Source organism: Garra rufa, chromosome 1 (genome assembly GCF_049309525.1).
Source record: "Garra rufa chromosome 1, GarRuf1.0, whole genome shotgun sequence".
In the NCBI taxonomy this organism is placed as follows: Eukaryota; Metazoa; Chordata; class Actinopteri; order Cypriniformes; family Cyprinidae; genus Garra; species Garra rufa.
Genome location: NC_133361.1, coordinates 72,667,683 through 72,694,081, shown reverse-complemented (window position 1 = coordinate 72,694,081; position 26,399 = coordinate 72,667,683). Strand labels below are relative to the sequence as shown.

The 26,399-nt window shown below is 38.6% G+C and overlaps 1 protein-coding gene across 2 annotated transcripts in view; it reads left to right on the top strand.

Moving 5' to 3' along the window:
• The window catches only part of LOC141338738 (interferon-induced very large GTPase 1-like), a 28,128-nt gene extending 5,121 nt beyond the window's left edge, over positions 1-23,007 (top strand). The window contains exon 4 of one of the 2 annotated variants that reach the window (XR_012355879.1): positions 170-278. Coding sequence is in view for 1 of the 2 variants with exons in the window: in XM_073844357.1 (XP_073700458.1) it covers positions 17,856-22,643 (4,788 nt within the window). In the remaining variant the exon portion in view is untranslated. Of the gene's footprint in view, positions 1-169; positions 279-17,823 lie in introns of those variants that run through there. The other variant, XM_073844357.1, reaches the window with a different exon arrangement.
• The last annotated feature ends 3,392 nt before the right edge of the window (positions 23,008-26,399 follow it).

The following is a 26,399-nucleotide window of genomic DNA, read 5'->3' as shown; positions in this document are numbered from 1 at the left end:
AGAACTGAGGTTATTTTATCTAAATTTATAGTGATTATGTTCTGACAAATATATATATAAATAAATATAAGGGTGAGGAAAAGTCATTTCAGAAATATGTTATTCCTATTCTGATTTATAAATTAAATGTTCCTTATTTTATTCACTTCTCTTTCTCTCTCACTCTTAGGAGTTACTGAAGATGTTGTCCATGAAGTATCTATGCGGTTCACGTCATGAACAAATTTGTTTTTGTGTGCGTTCAAGTTCAGTTGTAATATATTATTTTATAAAATATATACAATCTTAAATCTACCCCCAGAGTCATCCTTGTCTTCCCTTTTTACTTGAAAATGTTGTCAATCTAGTGACTGAAAAGACTTTAACATGATTCCTTTTTTATTTTACTTGAGTTATTATATTATGCTACTTAGACCCAATAACATTCCTAGGAACCAGGTTTAATTGCAATAAAGAAAGTAGTATTTGCGCGTAATAAAACTTTTAAAAACTCTAATGTAGTTAAAACTGGATGGAAATACTGCCTTGGTGGCCCTTTTTTCGGTCCTCCAAAACTAGGGTCCTAGAAATGCATTTCTGGGACTGCAGTTCTCCAACTCGGTAGATGGCGCTGTCACAAATAAATAGGTTCCTAGAAATGCGGTCCTGAAAGTGCAGCCTCCGGGACTGCAGACAGATAATATTGGGGGTCTATAAGATGTTGGATTTTGGTTGCCTTACCTGACGAATAAATGTCAGTATTTGACGTCAATATGACGCTGGTTTAAGATGTTGTCTCAACATTGGAGTTTGGTCACTTTCCAACTCAACCTAAAATCAACATCATTTGATGTCATTATTGGAGGTCAAATTACATCCTTAGACTCACCTGATGTCACAGCCTAAATCTAGCCTAATATTAACATCATATGACGTTGTGTGTCTGCTGGGATTGATTATCTGATCATGCCCCAACCGAAACCTTGTTAATAAAACATTATAAATTCAAGCAAAAGGCTTTAAGGATAATTGGAGATGTGTCTAACCACCTTTAAGGTGAGTTTTAATTGTTGCCATCAGGGAGACACTAAAGGTAACCATGGGCAACGAGGAAAGTTTACCTATTGTCTATCATGCCCAGTGCTATCAAAATTTTTAACGCATCTAACATTTTTTTTTTAAATCTGTTGTTTGTATGTGTTGATGTACTGTGAAGCCCAAAATCCAGTGCGTTATGGTTTGCGCTCTGGAGGTCGGTTTCTGTTATGTTTTTGCTCAGTTAAGCAATGTAGCCAACCACCCACATATCTGTTGATTTCTTGAATCAGAGGCGTTAATCCACTCATTGTTCAAATCGAGTTTTTGTTGAGATAATGGTATTGTGTTAAGCACTAATCATGTAATTATAACAAAGCAGACATCATCTAAATAAGAGATATTCGAACTTCTTTGTTTATAACATAGCCTATCTTTATGATTTCGCACTAAACATAAGTATAACCATGGCGGACATTTGACTCTTAAGTCGGGGGGAACATAGTTAAGTCACGGGCGGGCATCGGTTTTATCTGTTTTAGACTTCTCCTTATTTTTATATTTTAGACATTCATCAATTATGGTAAAGAAAAAAGAAAAAAATGGCGCGCTGGTGGAAACAACAGGAGACTTCACTTTCGCTTTCACTTTCGAGACTGGCTCGGACGGCAGCACAGCTGGAGCAGATCCGTGTTCAAGCGAACACAATATGCTGAAACTTGCCACAAATATAACTAACACAAATAAATGACAATAAATGTGTCGAGGCAGAAAGAGTAAGGCTAATTTGAATTACTTATTAATAAACTATGCATTCTGAGTCAGTGTAGCAAAAGATCCTGACTCGCAATTTCCTTTTTGGACGCGCCTTTAGAGAGAAATGCGACTTTACTGATTACACAATGAAAGAGTTTTTGTTTTCTATTTGTTTTATTTTGTTAAGTAGTAATTTAAAACTATTTTATACGTTTTGTGTAGTGGACACAAATAAAAGTACACCCTTTACAGTTCAGAATTATGTATTACTCTTACCTTTGTGAGTAAAAATGACGGATAATTTTAAATTGCTTCCACTGAAAAAAAAATGCAAGTGATCGCGCTGGTGCCTCACGTTCTGCATAGCGGTTTTAGCTTTCACTCTCTGCACAAACTATTGGATATGCGCCTAATACCGCACATTTATCTAGGTTTAACATTTAAACTAACATTGTTTTATACTAACATACTGTTTTAACTGTTTCATATCTATAGATTTTAGGCAAACCATGATGATTTGAGAAGGCAAATTGGTCCAACAGACTCTGATCAGTCTTCCGCTGGGCGCTGTTCGTAAAAAAAAAACTTATATTTAATGAACAAAAAATGCTCCAAACGTTTTTCTAAATTATAATAATAAAAACGAAACTAAATATAATCAATTTGCCATAACATACAAAACTGAACTATTTTATTTTAAAATCTGGCTCAGGACACGCAATGTCAGCGGTAGACCGCTACAATACGCAATCACTTTATTCTCACTAAAAGCGTCACTAATATTAATTCATAGAGATCTCACAAAGTTCCGTGGGTGAATTCTGATAAACTGTTTCAACATGGGTACACAGCAAAATCCCCAGTGTTAATTTAACACTCTGAATGTGGACACATATAGACACTGAAGCAGTGTTGAAGTTAACACGATAATTAGGTGATTAACGAAGTGATGTTTGATCATTATTGAAGACCATAGGAGAAAACCAAAATTTTCAAGCAACCATTCTAGTGGTCAGTGTTTGCATTAGTGGGGCTCTTGACCCTTAAATTATTAATATTAGGACTTGTTTGGCTGCAATTACTGAGTTATAACAGCCAGATAAGCCAAGAGCAAAAGTCATCAGGTGGCATTGATTGTACTTGACATAGTCATCATATAGTGCCTTGAGTATATGACATAGGATTTCATTACAGACTACAGGAAACTGTGAACAAAAGAGCAATCAGGTTTGGTCTATTCAGACAGATAATGAAAAAAGAGTTGATTTTAATTTAGACACACAGACATGAAGAATCAGCATGAGAATCACAAAGACAGTGACCATCAAAAAGCGTGTTGTAGCCAATCACAACTCATCCATGACTCCCATCATGCATTGCGGCATGAATAAATTATGAGAGTTCAGAGTTGATCTGTTTATCTGAACATGTCTTTGTCACCATTGTTGAGATTCATGGGCCGGTTCTTGATGTCTACGTGTGGCGATGTGAAACAATATTTCTTTTTTAAGCAGGTAATAAAAAAAATATTTCCTAAATGTATAGGAAGTGCTGGATCTTCTGTGAGTTGTCAAGACTATTACAATAAGCAAAAAAAATAAAACTAAGAGATTAGACTGTAGGTGATTCATGTCAAACAATGAATATGTTAAAACTAGGGCTGGGACTTTAACGCGTTAATTTAGATTAATTAATTACACAAAAATAACGCAAAACAAAAATTTTTAACGCATTTTAATCGCACTTAGTTTTGCACCGCGGAACGTTTCTCACTGGATGAGATTCAGCAGACCGATTATACTGGAGCACCAACTAGCGTTCAGACAAGCTGCGTCCGTCCTAAATAGTATTGTATGTCCCAAATCGTAGTATGTTTAAAAAAGTATTCCAAAGATTCCCGCATGGTCTACTACTTAACGATCAATGCACACTCTAACGGCTAATATTGCCCACTGCGCCGTGAACGAGGATTCGATTAGAACTACAAACACGCATAAAAAGTGTTAAAAAACTACAAACATGGAGGATATGCGCGACCAACGGACAGGTAGAGAAAGGGGTTTGAGTTATAAATAATCAGTGTGTAACCTGATAAAAATATTTTTTAAATGTTATCCGCGTTATATTCCATGTGCAGCAACATTTATAATGATAGGTTTGGTCATTAACGTTTAAATGCATAATTAAGCAAACACAAGAGCAAAGTTCTCGGCATGAAAGACTCATTAAAGAACGTGCCTCTTAATTTCTCTCTAATACGGTAGGAAATTAAATTAAACGAAATGTAGATAATGTTAACTGTGATGATTGACAGGGCAGTTTAAACAGTGACAGGATTCAGGTAACTAAGCAACAGAGCGTCCGTTAAAGAAGCAGTTATGACGAAGTATATGTCCCAAAGCTTGCCTACTATTCTGCTACAAACTCAAAAGTATGTACTTTTCTTCACAAAAAGAGTACATACTTATAGGGCATAGTATAAGTAGGTGAATTGGGACGCAGCAAAACAAACCACAGTGAACATGGACAAAAAAGCTGATGGGACCGCTTTGGTTGGCCCAGTGGATGGGAAATTTTGTTATAAAAAAGAATGGATGGAAGCGTCGATAAGAGCATGGTTGTGTGCAAGCTATGCAACAAGGAATTCACATATCACCACAGCACATCGAGCCTATTGCTACACTTAATGGCAATATTGCACTGGTCTGTTGGACTTGGTTGAACAAAAATAAACAATATTTTGTTGCTTAAGCTTATGTATTTAGTCATTATTCAATGGTATAATAAAAATCCATATAAAAAAACTTACTTCTCACTGTTCTCAGGTCAAATATTCATATGCGATTAAAATGCGATTCATTTCGATTAATTAATTACAAAGCCTCTAATTAATTAGATTAAATTTTCTTAATCGAGTCCCGGCCCTAGTTAAAACATAATCATCACCTGATGACATGAGCTTATGTCTGGCCATTTTAACTAAAAAACAGGTCCTTCTCAAAAAATTAGCATATCATGAAAAGGTTCTCTAAACGAGCTATTAACCTAATCATCTGAATCAACTAATTAACTCTAAAAACCTGCAAAAGATTCCTGAGGCTTTTAAAAACTCCCAGCCTGGTTCATTACTCAAAACTGCAATCATGGGTAAGACTGCCGACCTGACTGCTGTCCAGAAGGCCATCATTGACACCCTCAAGCAAGAGGGTAAGACACAGAAAGAAATTTCTGAATGAATAGGCTGTTCCCAGAGTGCTGTATCAAGGCACCTCAGTGGGAAGTCTGTGGGAAGGAAAAAGTGTGGCAGAAAATGCTGCACAACGAGAAGAGGTGACCGGACCCTTAGGTAGATTGTGGAGAAGAGTCTGGAGTAGAAACATCCAGAGCCACCGGCGTGTGCAGAGAAATGGGCTACAGGTGCCACATTCCCCAGGTCAAGCCACTTTTGAACCAGAAAAAGCGGCATAAGCGCCTGACCTGGGCTACAGAGAAGCAGCACTGGACTGTTGCTCAGTGGTCCAAAGTACTTTTTTTCGGATGAAAGCAATTTTTTGCATATCATTCAAGGTGCCAGAGTCTGGAGGAAGACTGGGGAGAGGGAAATGCCAAAATGCCTGAAGTCCAGTGTCAAGTACCCACAGTCAGTGATGGTCTGGGGTGCCATGTCAGCTGCTGGTGTTGGTCCACTGTGTTTTATCAAGGGCAGGGTCAATGCAGCTAGCTATCAGGAGATTTTGGAGCACTTCATGCTTCCATCTGCTGAAAAGCTTTATGGAGATGAAGATTTTTCAGCACGACCTGGCACCTACTCACAGTGCCAAAACCACTGGTAAATGGTTTACTGAACATGGTATTACTGTGCTCAATTGGCCTGCCAACTCTCCTGACCTGAACCCCATAGAGAATCTGTGGATGAGCTTAAGGCCGCTATCGAAGCATTCTGGGCCTCCATAACACCTCAGCATTGCCACAGGCTGATTGCCTCCATGCCACGCCGTATTGAAGCAGTCATTTCTGCAAAGGATTCCCGACCAAGTATTGAGTGCATAACTGAACATAATTATTTGAAGGTTGACTTTTTTTGTATTAAAAACACTTTTCTTTTATTGGTCGGATGAAATAGGCTGATTTTTTGAGATAGGAATTTTGGGTTTTCATGAGTTGTATGCCAAAATTATCAATATTAAAACTATAAAAGGCTTGAACTACTTCAGTTGTGTGTAACGAATCTAAAATATATGAAAGTCTTATGTTTATTATCAGTACTTTTCAGAAAATAATGAACTTTATCACAATATGCTAATTTTTTGAGAAGGACCTGTATAACAGCCAAACAAAATATAGTATTAAAGATTTAAGGGTCAAGAGACCAACTAATGCAAACACTGACCACTATAATGGTTGCTTAAAAATTTAGGTTTTCTCCTTTGGTGATTCTGCTTTTTAACATCAGGTGTTTTCAATAATGATCAATCATCACTTTGTTAATCACCTAATTACCTTGTTAACTTCAACACTGCTTCAGTGTTTATATGTGTCCACACTCAGAGTGTTAAATTAACACTGGGGATTTTGCTGCGTATAAAGTCAGAGCACCCTCACTAATTTAAGAAGCACCGTCAGTGATTTAGATCTGGAACCGGGCCTGTGCTATCTGCACTGTAAATTACAACTGAGATGCTTGATAATAAACTTTTAAAAACAGCTTTGTGAATTTTTTACACTTAAGTTAATTTTTAGCAGTTTTCTTGAGAGTTATTCTTAGATGCTTGATAAATACGGGCCAAGGTTCCCATGGTCTAGGTGGCAAGGTCTTCATTGATGATCCGTCTCTGGAGCTCATTTGGTTGACTTCCACGGTTATTGAAGTCATCTCCAGGTGGTGATCCATGATCTAAGCTGGGTACAGACTGGATCCGGGGGACTGCAGTCACCATCTGATCCGGATACAGGCTGGGTCTGGTGGCTAAGGTGACCTCAGAATAAGTATGAAACACACTAATATTAGCGTAGATGCCATTCTTCTTATGACGCAACGAGTACATCAGGTGTTAAAGGAAGAGTTTTCGGCTCTGGTTGACCTAATTAATGCAGCCTAACAATCCTTTAATGCACTGGTCTCAAACTCAATTCCTGGAGGGCCGCAGCTCTGCAGAATTTAGCTCCAACCAGCTCCAACTCACACCTGCCTAGAAGTTTCTAGTTACCCTGAAGAGGTTCAGGTGTGTTTGATAAGGATTGGAGCTAAAGTGTGTAGACCTGTGGCCCTCCAGGAATTGAGTTTGAGACCAGTGCTTTAACGGATTTGAATTATAGAAATGTGTTAATGTTTTATGTGTAAGCCAGGTTAAAGAGATGTGTCTTTAAGTTTGGGCGCTAAATAAGAAAATGATCTGCCACCCGCAGTTGATTTTGATATTCCAGGTATTATCATTATCAAAGTCATTACTGCTGTGCTTTTGGGAAAAGTCCTCTAGTTTTGGGAAAAACTTCTAGTTTTGTTTTTTGCACTCCATTTTCCAGACTGCTCTCTTTAGTGCGCGAGTGTGCTCATTATTACACGGTTGCTCCTTTGCTTTTAAGTGATAGAAAAGAGAGAGTCCATAGTTTCTGTTACATCAAGTTTTTTCTGAGCTATTAGTTGTAGCACGGAGTTGAATTTACAGTTGAATCTGGAGTATACACAAGACTAGATAATGATCCGAGATATCATTGCTTTGCTGCAAAATTTCAAAGCCATAAACATCAATTCCATGTGACAGTATTAAATCTAGAGTATGATTTTGACATTGAGTAGGTCCTGACACATGTTGTCTAACCCCAAAAGAGTTCAGAATGTCTATAAACTCTGTTCCTAATGCATTTAATTATAAACACTTTTTTATTTGCTGAACTTCAATTAAATTGTTGGACGTTTTTTGTATTTTTTAGCTCGTGGTACAGACACAGTCTCTAAAGTATAATATCTAGGTGAAAGAATCTCTATGTGCTGAGAATTAACTGATTTCTGTGATGTGAGATGGCTGGCAGATGGTTTAGCCAGTCTGTCTGCTTCCTAACATGGGCCGCAGTTAGTCAAGTGCAAACTCTAAGACTATGTGCCATATTTCTAGAGAGAAGAGCAGCACCAGCCCTGGAGAGATGAAGACCATCTCTTTTCAACAGGTCAGGTCTGCCAAAACTTATCCAATTGTCTATGAAACATATGTTAAGTTAAAATCACCTTCTATTCAGACTTTATCTGTGGCCAGCACTAACTCGGATAGAAAATCAGCTAATTCTTTAATTAAGTCTGTATGGTGCCCTGGTGGCCTGTACAGTAGCCAGTACAAACGTCACAGGAGACTTATATATAAGGATTTTGTGTCCAGTTGTGGTTTATTTCTTTGCAATGCCACACGTCAGCCAAGAGCAATGTCCTACTTGTGGCCAAGATCTGGCAAACTGGATCAGTCCATTGAAGTGCCATCATGTGGGCCAGATTATCATGCCACATGTGCCAATTGTGGGACACTACATTGCCATCTGGGTTTTAGACATTCTTTATGTTTTTGTTATAAGTCAGAAATGACAAGGAGGCAGCTTATCACAATACAAAACGGTGGATTGCCCCCAACCCCCAGTGGCCTTTTTTAGGTTATGACATGTGCCACTCTGTCTGTAGAAGCATTATGAATATGATTTTGACTCTGGACACAACAGTTAAAGTCAGTCTAAAGTCTGTCTACACTGGACACTGATGGTGGATGGAGGGTGAGCACTCACGCACCTGGTCTGACGGCTCGGGCTCCGTGGTGATCAGCTGCTCTGTCGCTCCTCCCGGCGATGTTTCGCTGGTCACGGTGGGCTCTGGCTGGTATTCCATGTGTCGGGGTGGTGAATGGCTGGGCTCTGGGTCTGGAGTGGCACTGGCGAGATTCTCCAAAGGAACAGGCTGGGAACGAGGATCGGTTTCTCACCAGTGTCTACTCCACAAACGCGGCGAAATCCGCTTGAGGGCCATCCTCGGACGAAGGTGCTCCGTGGCTAGGCTAGCATCATAAAATGCACAGAGCGCATCGTCCGGGTATCTGGTGGTGTGAGCTAAAAGCTGGAACATGGGATTGAATGAGTGCACTCGAGAACATCAAATAAGCTTTCAAACACCACAAAAAGTCTGTCCCCTTAATAATGCCCTTAACTGTTACTCCCATTTTTGAACAGAGACGTGAAAATGAAGAATTGTATCTTAAAAATTTTATAAAATGGATAGTTCCGTTCCTCAATTCTGATTGGTAAGCAGCTGTGTTTTATTCATGATACAGCACGGCTACGACCGCTTCACTCAACGTTCTGTGTATCATTGAACCTCCTTAGCAACCACCCTTAGCAACGTAAACAAAGCTTTAGCAGTTAGGGACTACTTTTTACAGTGGAAGGCAGTTAATGATTTTACTTTATGAAAACGTACAACCTAATATATATAAATGAATATATATTTTTGATATTAATATTTTTATTGTGTGGTAACCATTTTATAAAAGCAATAAGGTACTTGAGGCCGTGCTGTATCGTGAATAAATCACGGCTGAACAACACCCTTCAGCCGTGATTTATTCACGATACAGCACGGCCTCTCGTACCTTATTGCTCAAATAGTTCATGGACAAGAACATTTAGTAATATGATTTTGATGTACATTTTCCATGTTAATTCAATGTCTGATTTTAAAATGGCTTTCAAAGGATGAATTTTAAGTTTTCATCTGATATTTCATTCTTATTATTTCTAATGTGTAATAGGGAAAAAGGCAACAAGAAAGTCTGTGAAAAAGGTCAGTTCAATGAAGTAGATTTTTGAGGTGCACTCTTGTCATAAATTAATCTATGAAACTCTTGTCATAAATTATTTTCCAAAATAATTTGTAACACCAAAAAAAATCTCTTAAGAGGCTTAGACCTTTCCTACGATATATAGTTTGGCATGATTAAATTAGGATTTATTTGTAAAATGGTGAAGTAAACTTGGGCATCCCACAGAGTGGACGGTGACAACCATAAAATGTTGAGGCAAGTGTTTCTTGCTAAGAATCTTTAAATCGCTTTACTCTGACATAATACCTTTGTATGTTTATTTTTTAATGTTTAATGGTGATTTTTGTTTTGTTTACATTACTACATTATTTTTCATTACATTTCTTTAAATTTAAAGCAAAGTTTATTTTGTCTTATTTCACTGCTATTTTACTGTTGTTTGATAACCTAATGTTCAGGGGTAAATCTTTCAAATAAAAAAGTTCTCCAGAATCGTGATCTTCATTCAGAGTAAAAAAATCGTGATTCTCTTTTTATTCAGAATTGTGCAGCTGTAGTGTGTAGCACACTCAAAATTGCATTTAGGAATATTGTCAACAGTTTTACTGAGTTGGGGGGAGGAGGCTGAGGTTTTCATGGTTTCAGAAGGGAACAGGGAGATTGGAGTAAAGGGCTCTCACAGCCTGAGGGAGAAATCTGCTGAGCAATCTGACAGAGCGAGCTTTGATACTCCGGTACCGGTAGCAGGAGCTGGAAGAGGTTGTGGGATGGATGGGGTGCATGGAATGCATAGAAAATATCCAGGATGGCCGTGTGGATGAGTACAAAGGAAAGGAAAGGAGGTGACGTGAGGCCAAGTATGGTGACCCATAGTAGGAATTTGTGCTCTGCTTTTAACCCATCCAAGTGCACACACACAGTAGTGAACACACACCCGGAGCAGTGAGCAGCCATTGCTGCAGTGCCCGGGGAGCAGTTAGGGGTACAGTGCCTTGCTCAAGGGACTCACTTCAGTCGTGGTATTGAGGGTGGAGGGAGTGCTGTACATTAAATCCCCCATCTAGAATCCCTGCCAGACCCGAGACTCGAACCTGCAACCTTTGGGTTACAAGTCTGAGTCTCTAACCATTAGGCCACGGCTGCCCCATTGTAAGTCACCATATGGACTGTTAAAGAACCGAGTCACACCTACGAAGCCGAGTGAAATGACGTACAATGAACTGAAAGCATCGTTACTAGCGCATTACAGACCGCAACCATTAGTGATTGCGGAACGTTTTAAGTTTCAGAAACAAATCCAAAAGGAAGGTGAATCCATAGCGGATTACATCGTGGCTTTGAGGCAGCTGATTTGTGAGTGGACTCAATTCAGAGTGGATGTAATGCAAGCTGCTGAGTCAAGTCAAGTCAAGTCACCTTTATTTACATAGCGCTTTTAACAATACAGATTGTGTCAAAGCAACTGCACAGTACTTAAACAGCACAATAGTGTGTAGGTAACGCATTATTGTAAACAATAAATTATAAATAAAGAAATCACAATAGTAAACGATATTGCTGGAAAGTGTCCCCAACTAAGCAAGCCAGAGGCGACAGCGGCAAGGAACCAAAACTCCACAGGTGACAGAAATGGAGAAAAAAAACCTTGGGAGAAACTAGGCTCAGTCGGGGGACCAGTTCTCCTCTGGCCAGACGAAACCAGCAGTTTGTACCAATGTCCGATTGTAGAGAACTCATCAGGTTCCTGTGGAGTAGCGCCGATGGCCGTCTAGGTTGGCGATGTCTTCATTGATGATCCGTCTCTGGAGCTCATCTGGCGACCCCAAAATCGGTTGTCCTCTGAGGGGTTGGCATCATTTCTTATTAGGTATTCTGAATCCGGACTGAATCTTCTATAATTCCTAGTTATCACGGGATGGGAATCCCGTGGCAGAAGGATCTGCTGAGTCAGAAGGATCTGATGTTTTAACCAGGCTTGCGAAACTGCGTCATCCATGGAGCTTGCATCGAGAAACACGCTGGAAATTGCAGGTAAAACAAAGGATTTACTGTCAGGTAATGCTGTGAAAGAAGCCTAAATTTTTCATGGGAGAGAAAAAGGGAAGTTTAAGGGGAGAGAAGATTCTGAAAAAGGAAAATACCAGAAGAAGGAACAGAGACCAAAGAAAGAAATGTTACAGATGTGCTGGGAAACATTCTGCTAGAGATTCTGCAGGTTCAAGAATGAGAAGTTCTAGAGCCTGTAGAAATAGAAGTGCAGTCGGACAGACGTAGTATGTGGCAGCAAAGAGCTGTAATAACTGAAAAGATGATGAATCAGAGTTATTTGGTGTATATACAATATACACAACCTCAGACAGAAAGAAAGGAGTTGTGATAAATGTGAAATTGGATGGCAAGTGCATGGACATGCAGCTTGACAGGGGAGCAGCTGTGTCGCTGATGTCAGAACTGTCATACAAGGAGTTTCTGTCTCACCTTCCGTTAAGCAAAACCAGCATGCAGTTAATTACATATTCAGGTGAGAGAAGTCCATTACTGGGATCTGTTGATGTGCCAGTACTGTATGAAAAGCAAAATGTGATACTGCCATTGGTCATTGTCAAAGGGGAAAGACCAGCCCTGCTAGGCCGAAACTGGCTGGAGAAAATTCCGCTCAATTGGCCAAACATTTTCAATGTGGAGAAAGCTGAAGTGGCCTCTGACCCAGCAGTAAAAGCCGTGCTGAGACGACACATAGAGGTTTCTTCTGACAAACCAAGCGCAATTAAAGATTTTAAAGGGATGGTTCGGAGTAGAATTGACTTCATTGCTATGCACTCCGAAGCCCATCTAAATACCCCATCCAGAGTTTTTTTACCTTAGTTGAACATTTATGGAGATATTAGAGTTTTTCGAATTGCTTGTTACAGGAGTGAATGGTACATGTAATGTATCTTGTAAATTGCTCCACTAAACGTGCAAGTAATCTTACCAAACTTGTACAGTAGTGTAAATAGGTTATGAACTCACAAAACGCTGCATCAGAACATTTGTAAGTCCACCATGAGTGTTTTAAAAACACGTTTTACCCGAGAACTACTAGTCTCAGAAACTAAAAGTGGACGTCACTTCCCTGGTCTGAAAAAAGCACGTAAAAGACCTCCTACTACATCTGTGTGCATGTCAACTTGTAGGAGGACTTTTACATGCTTTTTTCAAATCAGGAAAGTGACGTCGACGTGTCGCCATTTGTAGTTTTTGATACTAGTAGGGATCAGCTAAAACGTGTTTTTAAAAAACTCATGGTGGACTTACAAATGTTTCGATGCAGTGTTTTGTGAGAACATAACCTATTTACACTACTGTACAAGTTTGGTAAGATTACTTGCACGTTTAGTGGTGCAATTTACGAGATACATCACGTGTACCATTCACTCCTGTAACAAGCAATTCGGATGGGGTATTTACATGGGCTTCGGAGTGCATAGCAATGAAGTCAATTCTACTCCGAACCATCCCTTTAAATCAACTATCCGAGTCCGTCCTGATGCAACACTGATCTTTCAGAAAGCTAGGCCTGTTCCTTATGCATTATGGGAAGCGGTGGAAAAGGAACGCATCTGTGGTGATTATAAAGTCACTATAAACCAGAACTTTGAGGAGGAAACGTATCCGTTACCCAACACAGAGGATTTGTTTGCAAACCTAGCTGGCAGAACATTGTTTAGTAAGCTAGACTTGGCACATGCCTATCAGCAATTAAAACTGGACCAGAACTCAGAGAAATACCTTACCATTAATTCTCATCATGGCTTGTACAAGTACCATTGTCTGAGTGGCCAGTGCTCCTTCTATTTTCCAGGGGATCATGGATCAAATACTTCAAGCGCTAGATCATGTTACCTGTTTCCTGGATGACATCCTTGTCACTGCCAGCTCAAAAGAGGAGCATGTCAGGAAACTGGATGAAGTGCTTACGAGGCTGGAGAGGTATGGCCTCAGAGTAAAACTTTCCAAGTGTCAGTTCATGCAAAGCAGCGTTGAATATTTTGGGCACCGCATTGACAAAAAGGGACTTCATCCAACTGACGAAAAAGAAGCAGCAATTGTAAATGCCCCGAAGCCCAACAATGTCACTGAGTAACGTTTTTTTAACCTCCTGAATTATTATGGTCGGTCCTTGGAGAATCTCTCTAGTAGGCTTCAGCACATAATAGGCTTAAACAGAAGCAGCCATGGAGCTGGACTGCTGCTTGTGATATGGCTTTTGAGGAGGCAAAACAGCTGTTGCTCGGTAGCACAGTGCTGGTGCATTATGATGGCAACCGACCCTCTAAATTCGCGTGCGATGCCTCGCCTTATGGGGTGGGCGCCGTGATCTCACAAATTATGGACAATGGAGAAGAGCACCCAATAGCGTTTGCATCTCGCACTTTGACGGAAACTGAGAAAAAGTATGCTCAAATAGAACGAGAAGCCTTGTCCATCATCTATGGAGTAAGGAAATTCCACAAATAAGAAAGGAAAGGAGGTGACGTGAGGCCAAGTATGGTGACCCATACTAGGAATTTGTGCTCTGCATTTAACCCATCCAAGTGCGTGCACGCACGGAACACACACACACACGGAGCAATGAGCAGCCATTGCTGCGGTGCCCAGGGAGCAGTTGGACGTACGGTGCCTTGCTCAAGGGACTCGCCTCAGTCGTGGTATTGAGGGTGGAGAGAGTGCTGTATATTCACTCCCCCCACCTACAATCCCTGCCGGACCCGAGACTCGAACCTGCAACCTTTGGGTTACAAGTCTGAGTCTCTAACCATTAGGCCACGGCTGCCCCGCATCCAAAAATATATTTATGGACGGAAATTTACACTAATAACTGACCACAAGCCACTACTGGCGATTCTCGGACAGAAGGCAGCAATACCAGCTTTGGCAGCTCTTCAAATACAGCGATAGGCATTAGTGCTGATGGCTTATAATTATGATATTGAGTATTGGAAATCAGCTGATCACATGAATGCTGACGCAATGTCCAGATTGCCAACAGTGTTTAAAGACTGTACTGGGGAAGAAGGAAGCATGTTCTACTTTTCCCAGGTGGATGATCTTAAAGTGTCTGTGAGAGACATAGGCCAAGCAACACGAAAAGATCCCACACTATGCAAAGTGTGGAATTATACAGTAAGTGGCTGGCCCAACTACGTGTCGGAGGAGAATCTGAAGACATACTTCACACGTAGACATGAGCTGTCGGAGAATCAAGTCTGTTTTTTGTGGGGAATGTGTGTTATAGTTCCACCCAAACATTGGTCAAGACTACTGGACGAGCTACACCATAAGCACCCTGGAATCTGCCGAATGAAGGCCCTCGCTCGTAGCATTCTGTGTTGGCCAGGATTGGAGGGCTGCACTTGCAGGGGGACCTCTTCATCCATAGAGATAGCCTGAGAGGCCATGGCAGAGAATCCACATTGATTTTGCAGAAAAAGACAAGCAGTTTTTCCTAGTAGTGATCGACAGCCATTCAAAATGGTTAGAGGTTGGGCCAATGTCATCAATAACCTATTCACTCACCATAGATGCTCTCCGAGGCTTGTTTGCAGCTTATGTGATACCAGAAGAGGTGGTCTCTGATAACGGACCACAGCTCGTGTCTGCAGAGTTTACTGATTTCCTAAAAGGAAATGGAATAAAACATACCCGAGTCCCTGCCTACAATCCGGCCTCTAATGGGGCTGCAGAAAAATCTGTGCAGATACTTAAACAGTCACTCCTGAAAAGTGTTTTGAAAAACAGGGCAAGCAGCTGTTTTCACTTAAGCACAAATTGGCAAACTTCTTGATAATGTATCATAGTACACCTCATACCGTAACAGGAAAATCACCAGAAAAACTGTTTCTTAAGTGTAAAATCCGAACATGTTTTTCACTGTTGAAGCCTGATCTAGCAAAGTCAGTTCAAGAAAAACAGCAGGAACAAAAGAGACAACATGACCAAGGAAAACAAGTCCTAAGATCCTTTGTAGAGGAAGAACCAGTGCGAGTCCGAAATTTCAGAGGAGGGCAGAAGAAATGGTTGAGTGCAACGGTGATTGAGCTGAAAGGTCCTGTACGTTATCTCGTGCAGGAGGGTCACAGAAGGGGCACTCTGCATGTGGACCATATGTTGCCCAGAAATGCTGTGGGAGGATCCCTCAATGCTAGGTGTATTAGAGATCCCAGATTCAAGTGTCACGGAGGACAACAGTGTACCGTTGAACTTTCCTACCATTAAGGACTGTTCCACACAGGTCCTTGAGCCCAAGAGCCCTGTAAACACAGAGATCTTGACAGCACAAGATCCAGGGTGTGTAACCCCGGCAGTGGAAACTGTTCGCAGATATCCACATTCACAGGATTCGTACTGCTCTGAAAAGATTGGATTTATAAGTAAACAAATAATTTGATGTTCTTTGCTAATGTTTTGATGTCGGAAAAAAGGGGTTTGTATTCTTAGAAGATTTTGCTGTAGAGAAGATGTTCATATCTAAAGGGGGAGGAGTGTAATAGATGTTCTGAGTGGCATTTAGTTTTAAAGCAACACCAAAGAGGTTTTTTTTTACCTTAAAATAATGTTTCCGAACTCGTGTCAGTGGTTCATCAACTCCTAACGTCATGCATAACATAAAGTCATAACATAAAGTCATGCAACATACTCTACCTTGTCACTGGACACCGTTATTTCCAAAGCCGATCCTGGATAGCCTCCAAACAAATAACGTGCATGTGACGCGATGGTAGGCTAAATTATTTATGACAGTGGTAATGGACAATTCCGCTTCCAACCTGTAGAGGGAGCGAAGTTCTTTGGTGTTGCTTTAAAACCACGCCCCCTAATGCGTTCGTATGTGACCTGTATGAGCGTGAGTGCTCAGTAAACAAGTACACTTCTAGAGTACGTGTCTGTCATCTTTCTTTCCTAATCCACCCTCCTATCAAAATTTATTACAAGAAGAATGTTGTGATCGACAGTGTCGAATACAGCACTAAGATCTAGTTGTACCAGCACTGATATTTTGCCAGAATCAGAATTTAGGCGAATATCATTTATTATCTTTATGAGCGCTGTCTCTGTGCTATGATGTTGTCTGAAGCCAGATTGGAAATGGTCCAGATATCCATTTGAGTTTATGTAGTGATTCAGCTGATTAAAAACAACCTTTTCAATAATCTTGCCTATGAAAGTAAGATTTGATATTGGTCTATAGTTGCTCAATATGGTGTTATCAAGATTTCTCTTTTTCAGAAGGGGCTTAACAACTGCAGTTTTCAGGGAGTGTGTCAAGGTAGCAGGTAGACGATTTAAGGTGTTGTACTATTTCTTCCAAAATGTTGCTATCGATTGCTTCAAAAGCTGACATAGTGACTTCTTTTTGAAATTGCAGTTAAATCTGTCTGACCTCTGCATAACTTGAGGGTGTGCTAATTGTCTTTCTGATATTATTGATCTTCTCAGAAAAGAAGGAAGCAAACTCATCGCACTTGCTGTCAGAGAGCAGTTCACTTGGGATCTGACTAAGGGGGTTTGTTAGTCTCTCAACGGTAGCAAAAAGAATGCGAGTGTTGTTTAAGTTCCTGTTTATAAGGTTTGAGAAGAACGTTTGTCTAGCGTTACCTAGTTCAGCATTGAAAGCATGAAGACTGTCTTTATAGATGCTATAGTGAATTTCAAGTTTTGTCTTCCGCCACATCCGCTCAGCTTTTCTGCATTGTCTTTTCATACTCTGTGTTGCTGTTGATTTTCTTCATGGTGATTTCTGTCTGCCATTTGTCTTTATCAGTATGCGCTAGTGGTAAACAAAAAGAGCATGATGAATCACACTTTGTTCACTTTGAATTCACAGTTTGAAAAGCTGTAAAAAGTTTTAGAGCCATGCTGCATTGATTTCCTATGGCATTGGCTGGTCAGTGGACATAGGTCGTAGCAGCAAACACACTGTGAGATGATCTTGCTGATTTTCTGACACTGTCAGAAATTATGATAGGTTACCTTTGGTTGCAAGACTGTGACAACCTCTGTCTTTGAAACTCAATCACTGTACAACATAGCACTAATGATTAGGAGAAACGATCACTGAAATCGTCAATATCTTTTCATAATGGGACTATGGGATACCGAAATTTGTGCAGTTTGTCCTGGGCTTTCGATGCAATTAAGTTCAGACTAATGATATTATCTAACTGTTTTGAACTAAAGTAAACAATCAAAATAAATTAAATGTTTATTTCTTCTACAGGAAAAAAACAAGGACTGTGAATCATCAAAAATATGAGCAGATCAACATCTACGACAGAAAAGATTGGAAACATAAAACAATTATTTTGTAAATTCAATTTTCAAGTCAAGAACCTCAATACACTGAGGCCTGCAGATGTTCTTCAGATATCTGCTCATTCAATACAGTACCATGATTCTTGTGCTGAAGAAGAGCTGATTCAGTCTTTCCTACAAAAACTAATGATGATGGACTATAGAGCAAGACACATCAAAATTAAAGAGACCAATGAAGAACACAAACAACAACAAAATGATAATTCATTTAACCAAGAGTCTAATTCTGACTTCTTTTTTTTTGATTCAACAAATCTGTCTAAAAGGGAAATCAGTCATTCTGAGCGAATCCACCCGATGGATGTTCAGATGGCTGCATTTCATTGTGCCGATGTTTTCCTGAAGCAGCTGATGGTGACTAAACTGTCGCAGTGTCAGTACGCTCTGCCTCTGCTTGTTCCTGATCCATTCACACAACAGATTGAGTTTCCTCTCTGGACATTCAGACAGATCAAGAAGAGCTGGAAGATGAGAAACACCAAGAATGAAATCATCAGTCAAACCCAGCTGATCTACAAGACAAAAACTCCAATGGTGTTTTTCTTCAGGTTTGACTCTGTGTCTTCATCCAAGTCTCAGCTGATGAACAATCTGATCAATGAGAAACACAACACGTTCTTCCACAGGAACTGCCCCGGCAGCAGCAGAACCAGAGTCCTGATGGATGGAGTGGTGGAGATCGCCTGGTTCTGTCCATCTGGATCAATGGATGATAAATTCACTGACTGTGTTGCCTTCTGTAATCTACACGGAGATGCAGGAGACCATGAGAAACAGCTGCAGATCCTTATGAAAATGAGCTCAGTCAATGTTGTTGTTCTGCCACAACTTAAAAGGAATGACAAAAGCATGATAAAACTTGAACAACTATACAAAGACTCAAAGCCACTCATATGTCTTTTTACTCAAGATGAATGTACTGTCTTTGAGACACAGAAAGGAAAATACAAAATTGGTCTGAAAGACAGAAATCAGGCAGATGTATGTGATGAACTCAGAAAAGCTATAAGAGATTGTCTCTCAGATTCATCTTTTACTTTCAGACTTGAAGATGTGTCCACACACTCAGACATTAAACTAGATGAGAAAGATAATATTAATTGCATGACAAATAGAAAGGAAGCACAAAATATCATTAAATTACTGAAGAAACATGAGACAAAAAAAATCAAAGAATCCTTTCTGCCTCATCAGGGGAAACTGTGGCATCATTGGTGTCAAATGAACAAAGAACTACATCGACCTTGTGGAGAAACAATCGAAAGCAACATAAGTAGAACACAAAACGAAATGAAGAAAACTCGTCAATATCAGCATAAATCTAAAATTAGTGATTTTATAAGTGAAATTATACATAAAATTACCTTAAATACTGACAGTGAGATGATGTTTTTCCTCAAATGGCTTGGAATCCTCCTGGATGAATATATATCAGCTGATCTTTTTAAGCTACATGATGAATATGATAAAAAGTGGTCAACAGTTGTAAAACTAAAAGACAATCAAGATAAACCTGAATTCAAAGAATTCAGAGCTGAGCAAACTGAACTTGAGAGAATATCTGAGGATCTTCAAGCGACAACCTTTGGTTTGGAGCACATAATAAGGGAGATCGGTCAGATCTATGAATCATGTTCATCTGTGAAGAAGAAGAACAAGAAAAACTTGCAGATTGACTTATTTTATCTCCCGAGTCTAGCAGCAGAGATGATGATCTCTGGATTTCCACTGGAGCTGATGGATGGAGATGCTGCTCATGTTCCTGTGATCTGGATCTCTGCTGTTCTAGATCAACTCATCCAGAAACTGGGAGACCAGAGAGTCTTTGTGCTGTCAGTTTTAGGGATTCAAAGTTCTGGGAAATCCACCATGTTGAATGCCATGTTTGGGCTCCAGTTTGCTGTCAGTGCTGGCAGGTGCACCAGAGGAGCTTTCATGCAGCTGGTTAAAGTGTCAGAAGAGATGAAAACACAGATGAACTTTGACTATATTCTTGTTGTTGATACTGAGGGTCTTCATGCTCTAGAACTGGCTGGTAGATCAACAAGAGATCATGACAATGAATTAGCCACATTTGTTGTTGGTCTTGCAAATCTGACCCTGATTAACATATTTGGAGAAAATCCATCTGATATACAGGACATTCTTCAGATTGTTGTTCAGGCCTTCATGAGGATGAAGAAGGTCAGACTGAATCCCAGCTGTGTGTTTGTGCATCAGAATATTTCAGACGTCACAGCTGGAGAAAAAATCATGGAGGGAAGGAGACGATTACAGGAGAAACTGGATGAGATGACAAAAGTTGCTGCTAAAGATGAAGTCCATGATGCAGGAAGTTTCAGTGATGTTATTAAATTTGATGTTCAGAAAGATGTTAAGTATATTGCTCAGCTCTGGGAGGGCAGCCCACCCATGGCACCACCAAACCCAAACTACTGTGAGAATATTCAAGAGCTAAAGAGAACTATTATGTCTCATGCCTTAAAATCACATGCAATGACGCTGGGAGACTTAAAAGCTCGTATTGCAGATCTCTGGGACGCTTTACTAAATGAACAATTTGTCTTCAGCTTTCAAAATTCTTTGGAGATTGTAGCCTACAGGAGACTGGAGACTGAATACAGCAAGTGGTCCTGGATTCTTCGCAGTGCCATGTTGAAAACTGAGAACAAATTACACAACAAAATAGAAAATGAAGTAATTCATGAAGTTGTGGAAATTGATCTTCAAAGGGAACTGAAGAGGACAAATGCAGAAGTAAAAAAAATAATGGCAGAATTCTTTGAGAAAGACAAAGAAAAAGATATGCTTATTCAGTGGAAAACATCATTTGAAATCAAAATCCAAGAGCTTCAGAAAAACATTGCAGGAGAAACAAAAAGGAAATTAAATGAGATTCTTCAGCAGCGAGACCTGAAGAAGAAGATTGATGCTCAGAGGATGCAATTAGAAAACATTCTTTTTAAAATCAGCAAAGACCATGCCTTAAACCTCAAAGATAAAGTTAACGATGAAGAAACACTGAAGAAAGAGTTTGATTTGTTTTGGGAACATAGGATGAAGAAGATCATCAGAGATATTCCTGCTGTCAGAGACATTGATATACTGAGGGATGTAAAGAAGATCCTCTGTGACATTGATCTTGAATGTTTCGAAGTAGACCACTGGAAAGAGGACAGTGAGTTCACACCTATATTTAAAGTGCCAAATTATTTTGACTATGTTATTTTGAAAAGGTCTACAAAAAGTAGAAGAGCTATAAAGAGTGCTGGCAAAAATAAAGAAAGACCCCAGTGGGTTAAACATACTCAAACGCTGTCTCCAGAGGATGAAGCCCAAATAAGATCATTAGTCAATGATGTTGCTCAGCACACAGACAGACTGATTCAATCATTTAACATTTTAAAGTTGGGCTACAATATCAGCTACATTCAACAACTCATAGATTACATCATGAAGAGAGTAACAGAACATGAAGAAGGATCAGTAAAATATGTGTTCAAGACTGAATTCTTAATGGATTTGGTTTATTCTATCTACAGGAGATCAAACAATATGATCACTGACCAACACAGGATGTTCAAAGAAGTCAATGATCCTTTTCTCTATTTGGAGAATAAGAGAGAAGAGTACTATAGTATTTTTCAGAAATACTGTCATGGAGCAACATCAGCTACCATTTTTGGTGAGAAAATCTGTCAGAAACTAAAACAATCCATTGAGCAGAGTGTCTACAAGAAGACTGCCAGAGATCTGACAGATGAAATGAGATCAAACTGTCCATCACTGAATGGAAACAGATCAAATCTAGAAAAACACATTCTGAAGACACTGGCAAAAGAGGAGGATTTTGACAAATACATGAACTATATTCATAATCCCAGAGATCACTTCAAGAGTTTCATCAGAGATGAAGTCAGTCGGTACATCACTGATAATTTCAAAGTCAGTGTTTTACCAAAGCTGAAGGAGAATATTAAACTCCTGCAGCAGAAGATCATGAGAGCAGCACATCAATCTACTGAACATGTTCAAGTGAACAGAGGAGATGTTGGTTTGTGGTTGAAGAGTTTCACACAGCAGCTCTCAGATGAGCTGATCTTCTCTGAAACAGACCTCAATGGAGTCCAACATGATGATGTTGATGATTTCAACCACCTAGAAGATGTGATAACAGTGGAAGTTCCTGCTATAATGTCTGAAATCAGCAGTAGATTCAACATAGGAACATTTCCAGTAAATCTGGACTATAAGTTCAGACCAGATGAGCTTTTGATTGGTCACTTTTGTCAGTGCTGTTGGGTTCAGTGTCCATTTTGTAAAGCAATCTGCACTAACACCGTAGAAAACCATGGTGGAGATCACAGTGTTTCTTTCCATCGTATTGCTGGACTGAATGGGTGGTTTTACAAAAGAACCACAAACTTGGCTGTTAACATCTGTACTTCATCAGTAGCAAGTGATGGATCATTTCATCACAATGCCTCAGATCAAACAATCCTTTGGAGAGAATACAGAAGAGCAGGAGGAGTTTATGCAAACTGGAGTATCACCCCTGATCTCTCTGAACTGCCATACTGGAAGTGGTTTGTGTGCAGATTCCAGAAAGGTCTAGAAACATATTACAAGAAAACATTTGAGAGGAAAGGAGATGAGAGAATCCCAGATGAATGGAGAACATACAAAAAACAAGATGCTATTCAGAGTTTGGATCAATATTTCTAACGGAGTGGACAAATAATTAATCTCTCCTTTGATAAGTTTCTCATTCTGATCTATATGAAAATCACTTAAGTGACAACATGCTTCACTCTGCACACAATTCATTCATCTGTTTTAAAACTGTTATTTGCTTATTTGTCAAGTGTCCTTTTACACTTATATGTGGTCATATTATGTGAAAATTTTGACTTTGAGCATTGAAATCATCTATTATTGTTAAGATCTCTACAGCGCATATTCACTGGCAGACATTATTTTAATCATTTTCAATGGCTTGTGTCAAGCAGGACTTCTGTATTGTCAGTTCATGTGTAAATTAATCTGCCTTTTCAATAAATAAATAAATAAATGAGCAAAAAAACATGGCATGGAGAATTGAAGTATCAGACTCAATTAACTGTTCTGCCGAATATGGGAATATGGCAATATTAAGCCAAAATTATATGTGTTAATGGCGGTTCACACCAAGAATGACAACTTTAAAGACAGATACATGCTTTCCTATGCAAATAATACACTATATAACGATGCAAATAAAATACACTTTTTGGCATGTCATTACATCAAATAATAATAATAAAAAATGATGACCAAATTCTTAAAAAAGCAGTGACAACTGACAAAAAAAAAAGGATGTTGAGAAGAGACCTTTTTTTACTATTTAACTTATATTAAGAATATACGTTATGGTATGTACACTCAGTATAAACACTTTACATCCGATTGTTATACAATAAATAAAATAAATAAATAAATATGATTTTATAGTCATAAATACAAGCATGCTTTGTATGTATTAAACAATACATGTGTCTAAACATTCTTAGAATATATCATTCAGTGTTACAGCTTAAAGACTACATTTACTATAGTAAAAACTTAATTTTACTAGTTTATTAACTCACTATAGCCAATGCTATAGTATGCTGTAGACAATGATGTCATAAAATTAGCATATTAAAAAGTTAATATGTCCCCAGCAGTTCGTAAAAGGTGAAATGGCCTGCCTTTCTCCAGATGGACAGTAATGCCATCAAAGACTACCAGGAGAATTGGATGAAGCAAGCGATGAATTTTTGTTCATCTCTGAGTATCTGGAGGAGCTGGACACTCGAAGAACAAGGTCTGAAGGTCCACGTCATCTTCTGTGAATAATTACCAAGAGCAAGGAATCTCTGTGTAGCCGATGCAAATCAAGAACTGATCATTCAACTGCTCACACTTTATGATAGTTGGAAGATATCTTTTGTTAACCACTACCAGTCAAAAGCTTTTGAACAGTGAGATGTTGAATTTTTTCTTAAAGGAAGTCATTTCTGCTCACCAAGCCTGCATTTATTTGATCCAAAGTACAACAAAAATTTTGATTGTTTGTACAATTTAAAGTAACTGTTTTCTATTTGCAACAGTTTTCTATATTTCTATTGAAATGAAATTTATTCCTGTGATTTGCTGCTCAAAAAAAAAAAAAAAAACCCAAACCATTTATTACAGATCTGGCCATTTAAAATGCGCGCGGGAAGTAAAGTGATCTCGCGTGACGCCGGTGTATTGTGAGGGATCCTAGAAAATGCTCTGACACAGGAAAGACATGATCAGTAGGGGGCATTCATGTAACGCACTGGACTGGAGCAGGCAGAAAACATTGCTGCAAACTAAAAGGTACGGTAACCTGGAGGGGGGACACCTTCGGTTCACTTATGTTTGTCGTGGCCACACAAATGAATTCGTAGGAACGTCATATTACTTTTTGTCATTGCCACGAGATATTAATTCCTGGGAACGTCATATTATGTCGTGGCCACAAGATCATTTTGTCGAGGTAACGACATCCTTATGTTTAATGCATAAACAAACCTGCGTGACCATAACCCAGGATTATCAGAGATAGGTTTGTTAATATTTTTTATTTTGAGTTAAGAAATGATTATATTAATTGTTATAGAAATTAATGCAATATTAAGTTATATATTAACAATAGGCAATGCTGTATATGCGAATGCCTGTGCGCGATGTAGACAGCATTCAAAAGTTTATCAAGAATAAATATTACATATAAGTACTTCAAATTAAATAGCCCTGCAAGAAACATTTTATGCATCCTAAAGTCTTATCCATTAATTGATCCTCTTTTTTTCTGTAATAAATTTATTATTCGTTTATATTCATTATGTCCCTCTTAATTTCAATCTCTTAACATTCTGAATCTAAATGATAAATGTTGACATGCCATTAAAGCTTTGATTATGCTATATGGCTGGGATTTTTACTGGAATGCAGTTTATAGGTTGAATTTAACATTAAAATTAACATATATGTATATATTCATTTTTTTAGTCTAATTATAACCTATATAGTGTTTCATTGTCGAGTGAATCATTCACGTTCCATTTGTAAATCGTATGGTCACACACGGGCATTAATACAATCATAAAGTCAAAACTTTATTGGCATAATTGTCGTTTACAATATTTGCTAAATATATGCCAAATAGCATATACAGAAAGTTATTTAGGTTAAGCGATTCACAATAAAGAAAAAAGTAGATAGCTCTAAATCACTTATTATTTATTATTATTATTATTATTATTATTATTATTATTAGGTTATTATTATTTCAATAACTGGTTAAGGCTATTTATTTTAACGCATGACAATTATGCCAATAAAGTTTTGACTTTTTGATTGTATTTATGCCCGTGTGTGACGATAAATGAGCATGTTTTCATTTACAAATGAAACTACGTGAATGATTCATTCCTCAGTAAAACAGTTTAGTATTTATATAGTCTAGTCTATTAATTAGACGAAACTAAATAAAATATGTTCAATTCGACCTTTAATATACATTCCAGGAAAAATCAGTCATATAGCATATGTTAAGCATTTACAGAATCATTTACATGAACGTTAAGTAAAGACAGCCAAATTAAGGGGGGGAAACGAATATAAACGAAAATAAAAATATATACAAAAATAACAGGCTAATAAAAATAATATTAGTAATAGTAATAATAATGATAATGATAATAATATTAATACAAACACAGAAAAAAGACTTTCAGTTAATAGAAGGAATGTAGATAAGATAAGATAAGATAAGCCTTTATTTGTCACATACACTGTTACATGCAGTGAAATTGGACCCCTTTGACCATACACAGACATCACAATTTCGGGGAGAGACAGGTCAATCGAGAGGTAGCATAGGAAAAAGAAAACAAGATACATTAGGAAAAGGAGGAGGCGTGAAAAAAGCTCCTCCCATACTGTCAAAAGTAGGTAAAGTCTACACAGCAAAAAGCGCAGTATTAAATGAACTCTCCCAGGAGTTTATTTGAGTCCATACTCAGAGTGTTAAAATCAACACTGAAGCAGTGTCAAAGCTAATCAGGTAATTAAGTGATTCATTGAGTGGTGATTAAATAATGATTGAAGACACCAAAATTTTTGTCACCATTATAGTGGTCAGTGTTAGCATTAGTTGGGCTCTTGACCTGTAGCTTTTTAGCATTAAGTTTTGTTTAGCTGTTTAACTAAACCAGTCAGACAAGCTAAAGAGCAAAAGTCATGCAGTGGTGATAATTCTGGTTTAAAATAAGTTAAATTTGAGCCGCTGAAATCATTTAAAGTGTAGTCTTTCAGTTCTATATTCTTTATTTATTACAACTGCATTGGGGTTTCACAGCAGCAAAAAATATTAATAAAGCTGTTTTTTTTTTTATTATTGGCCTTTTTACAAGCTCCTCTGATCAAAAG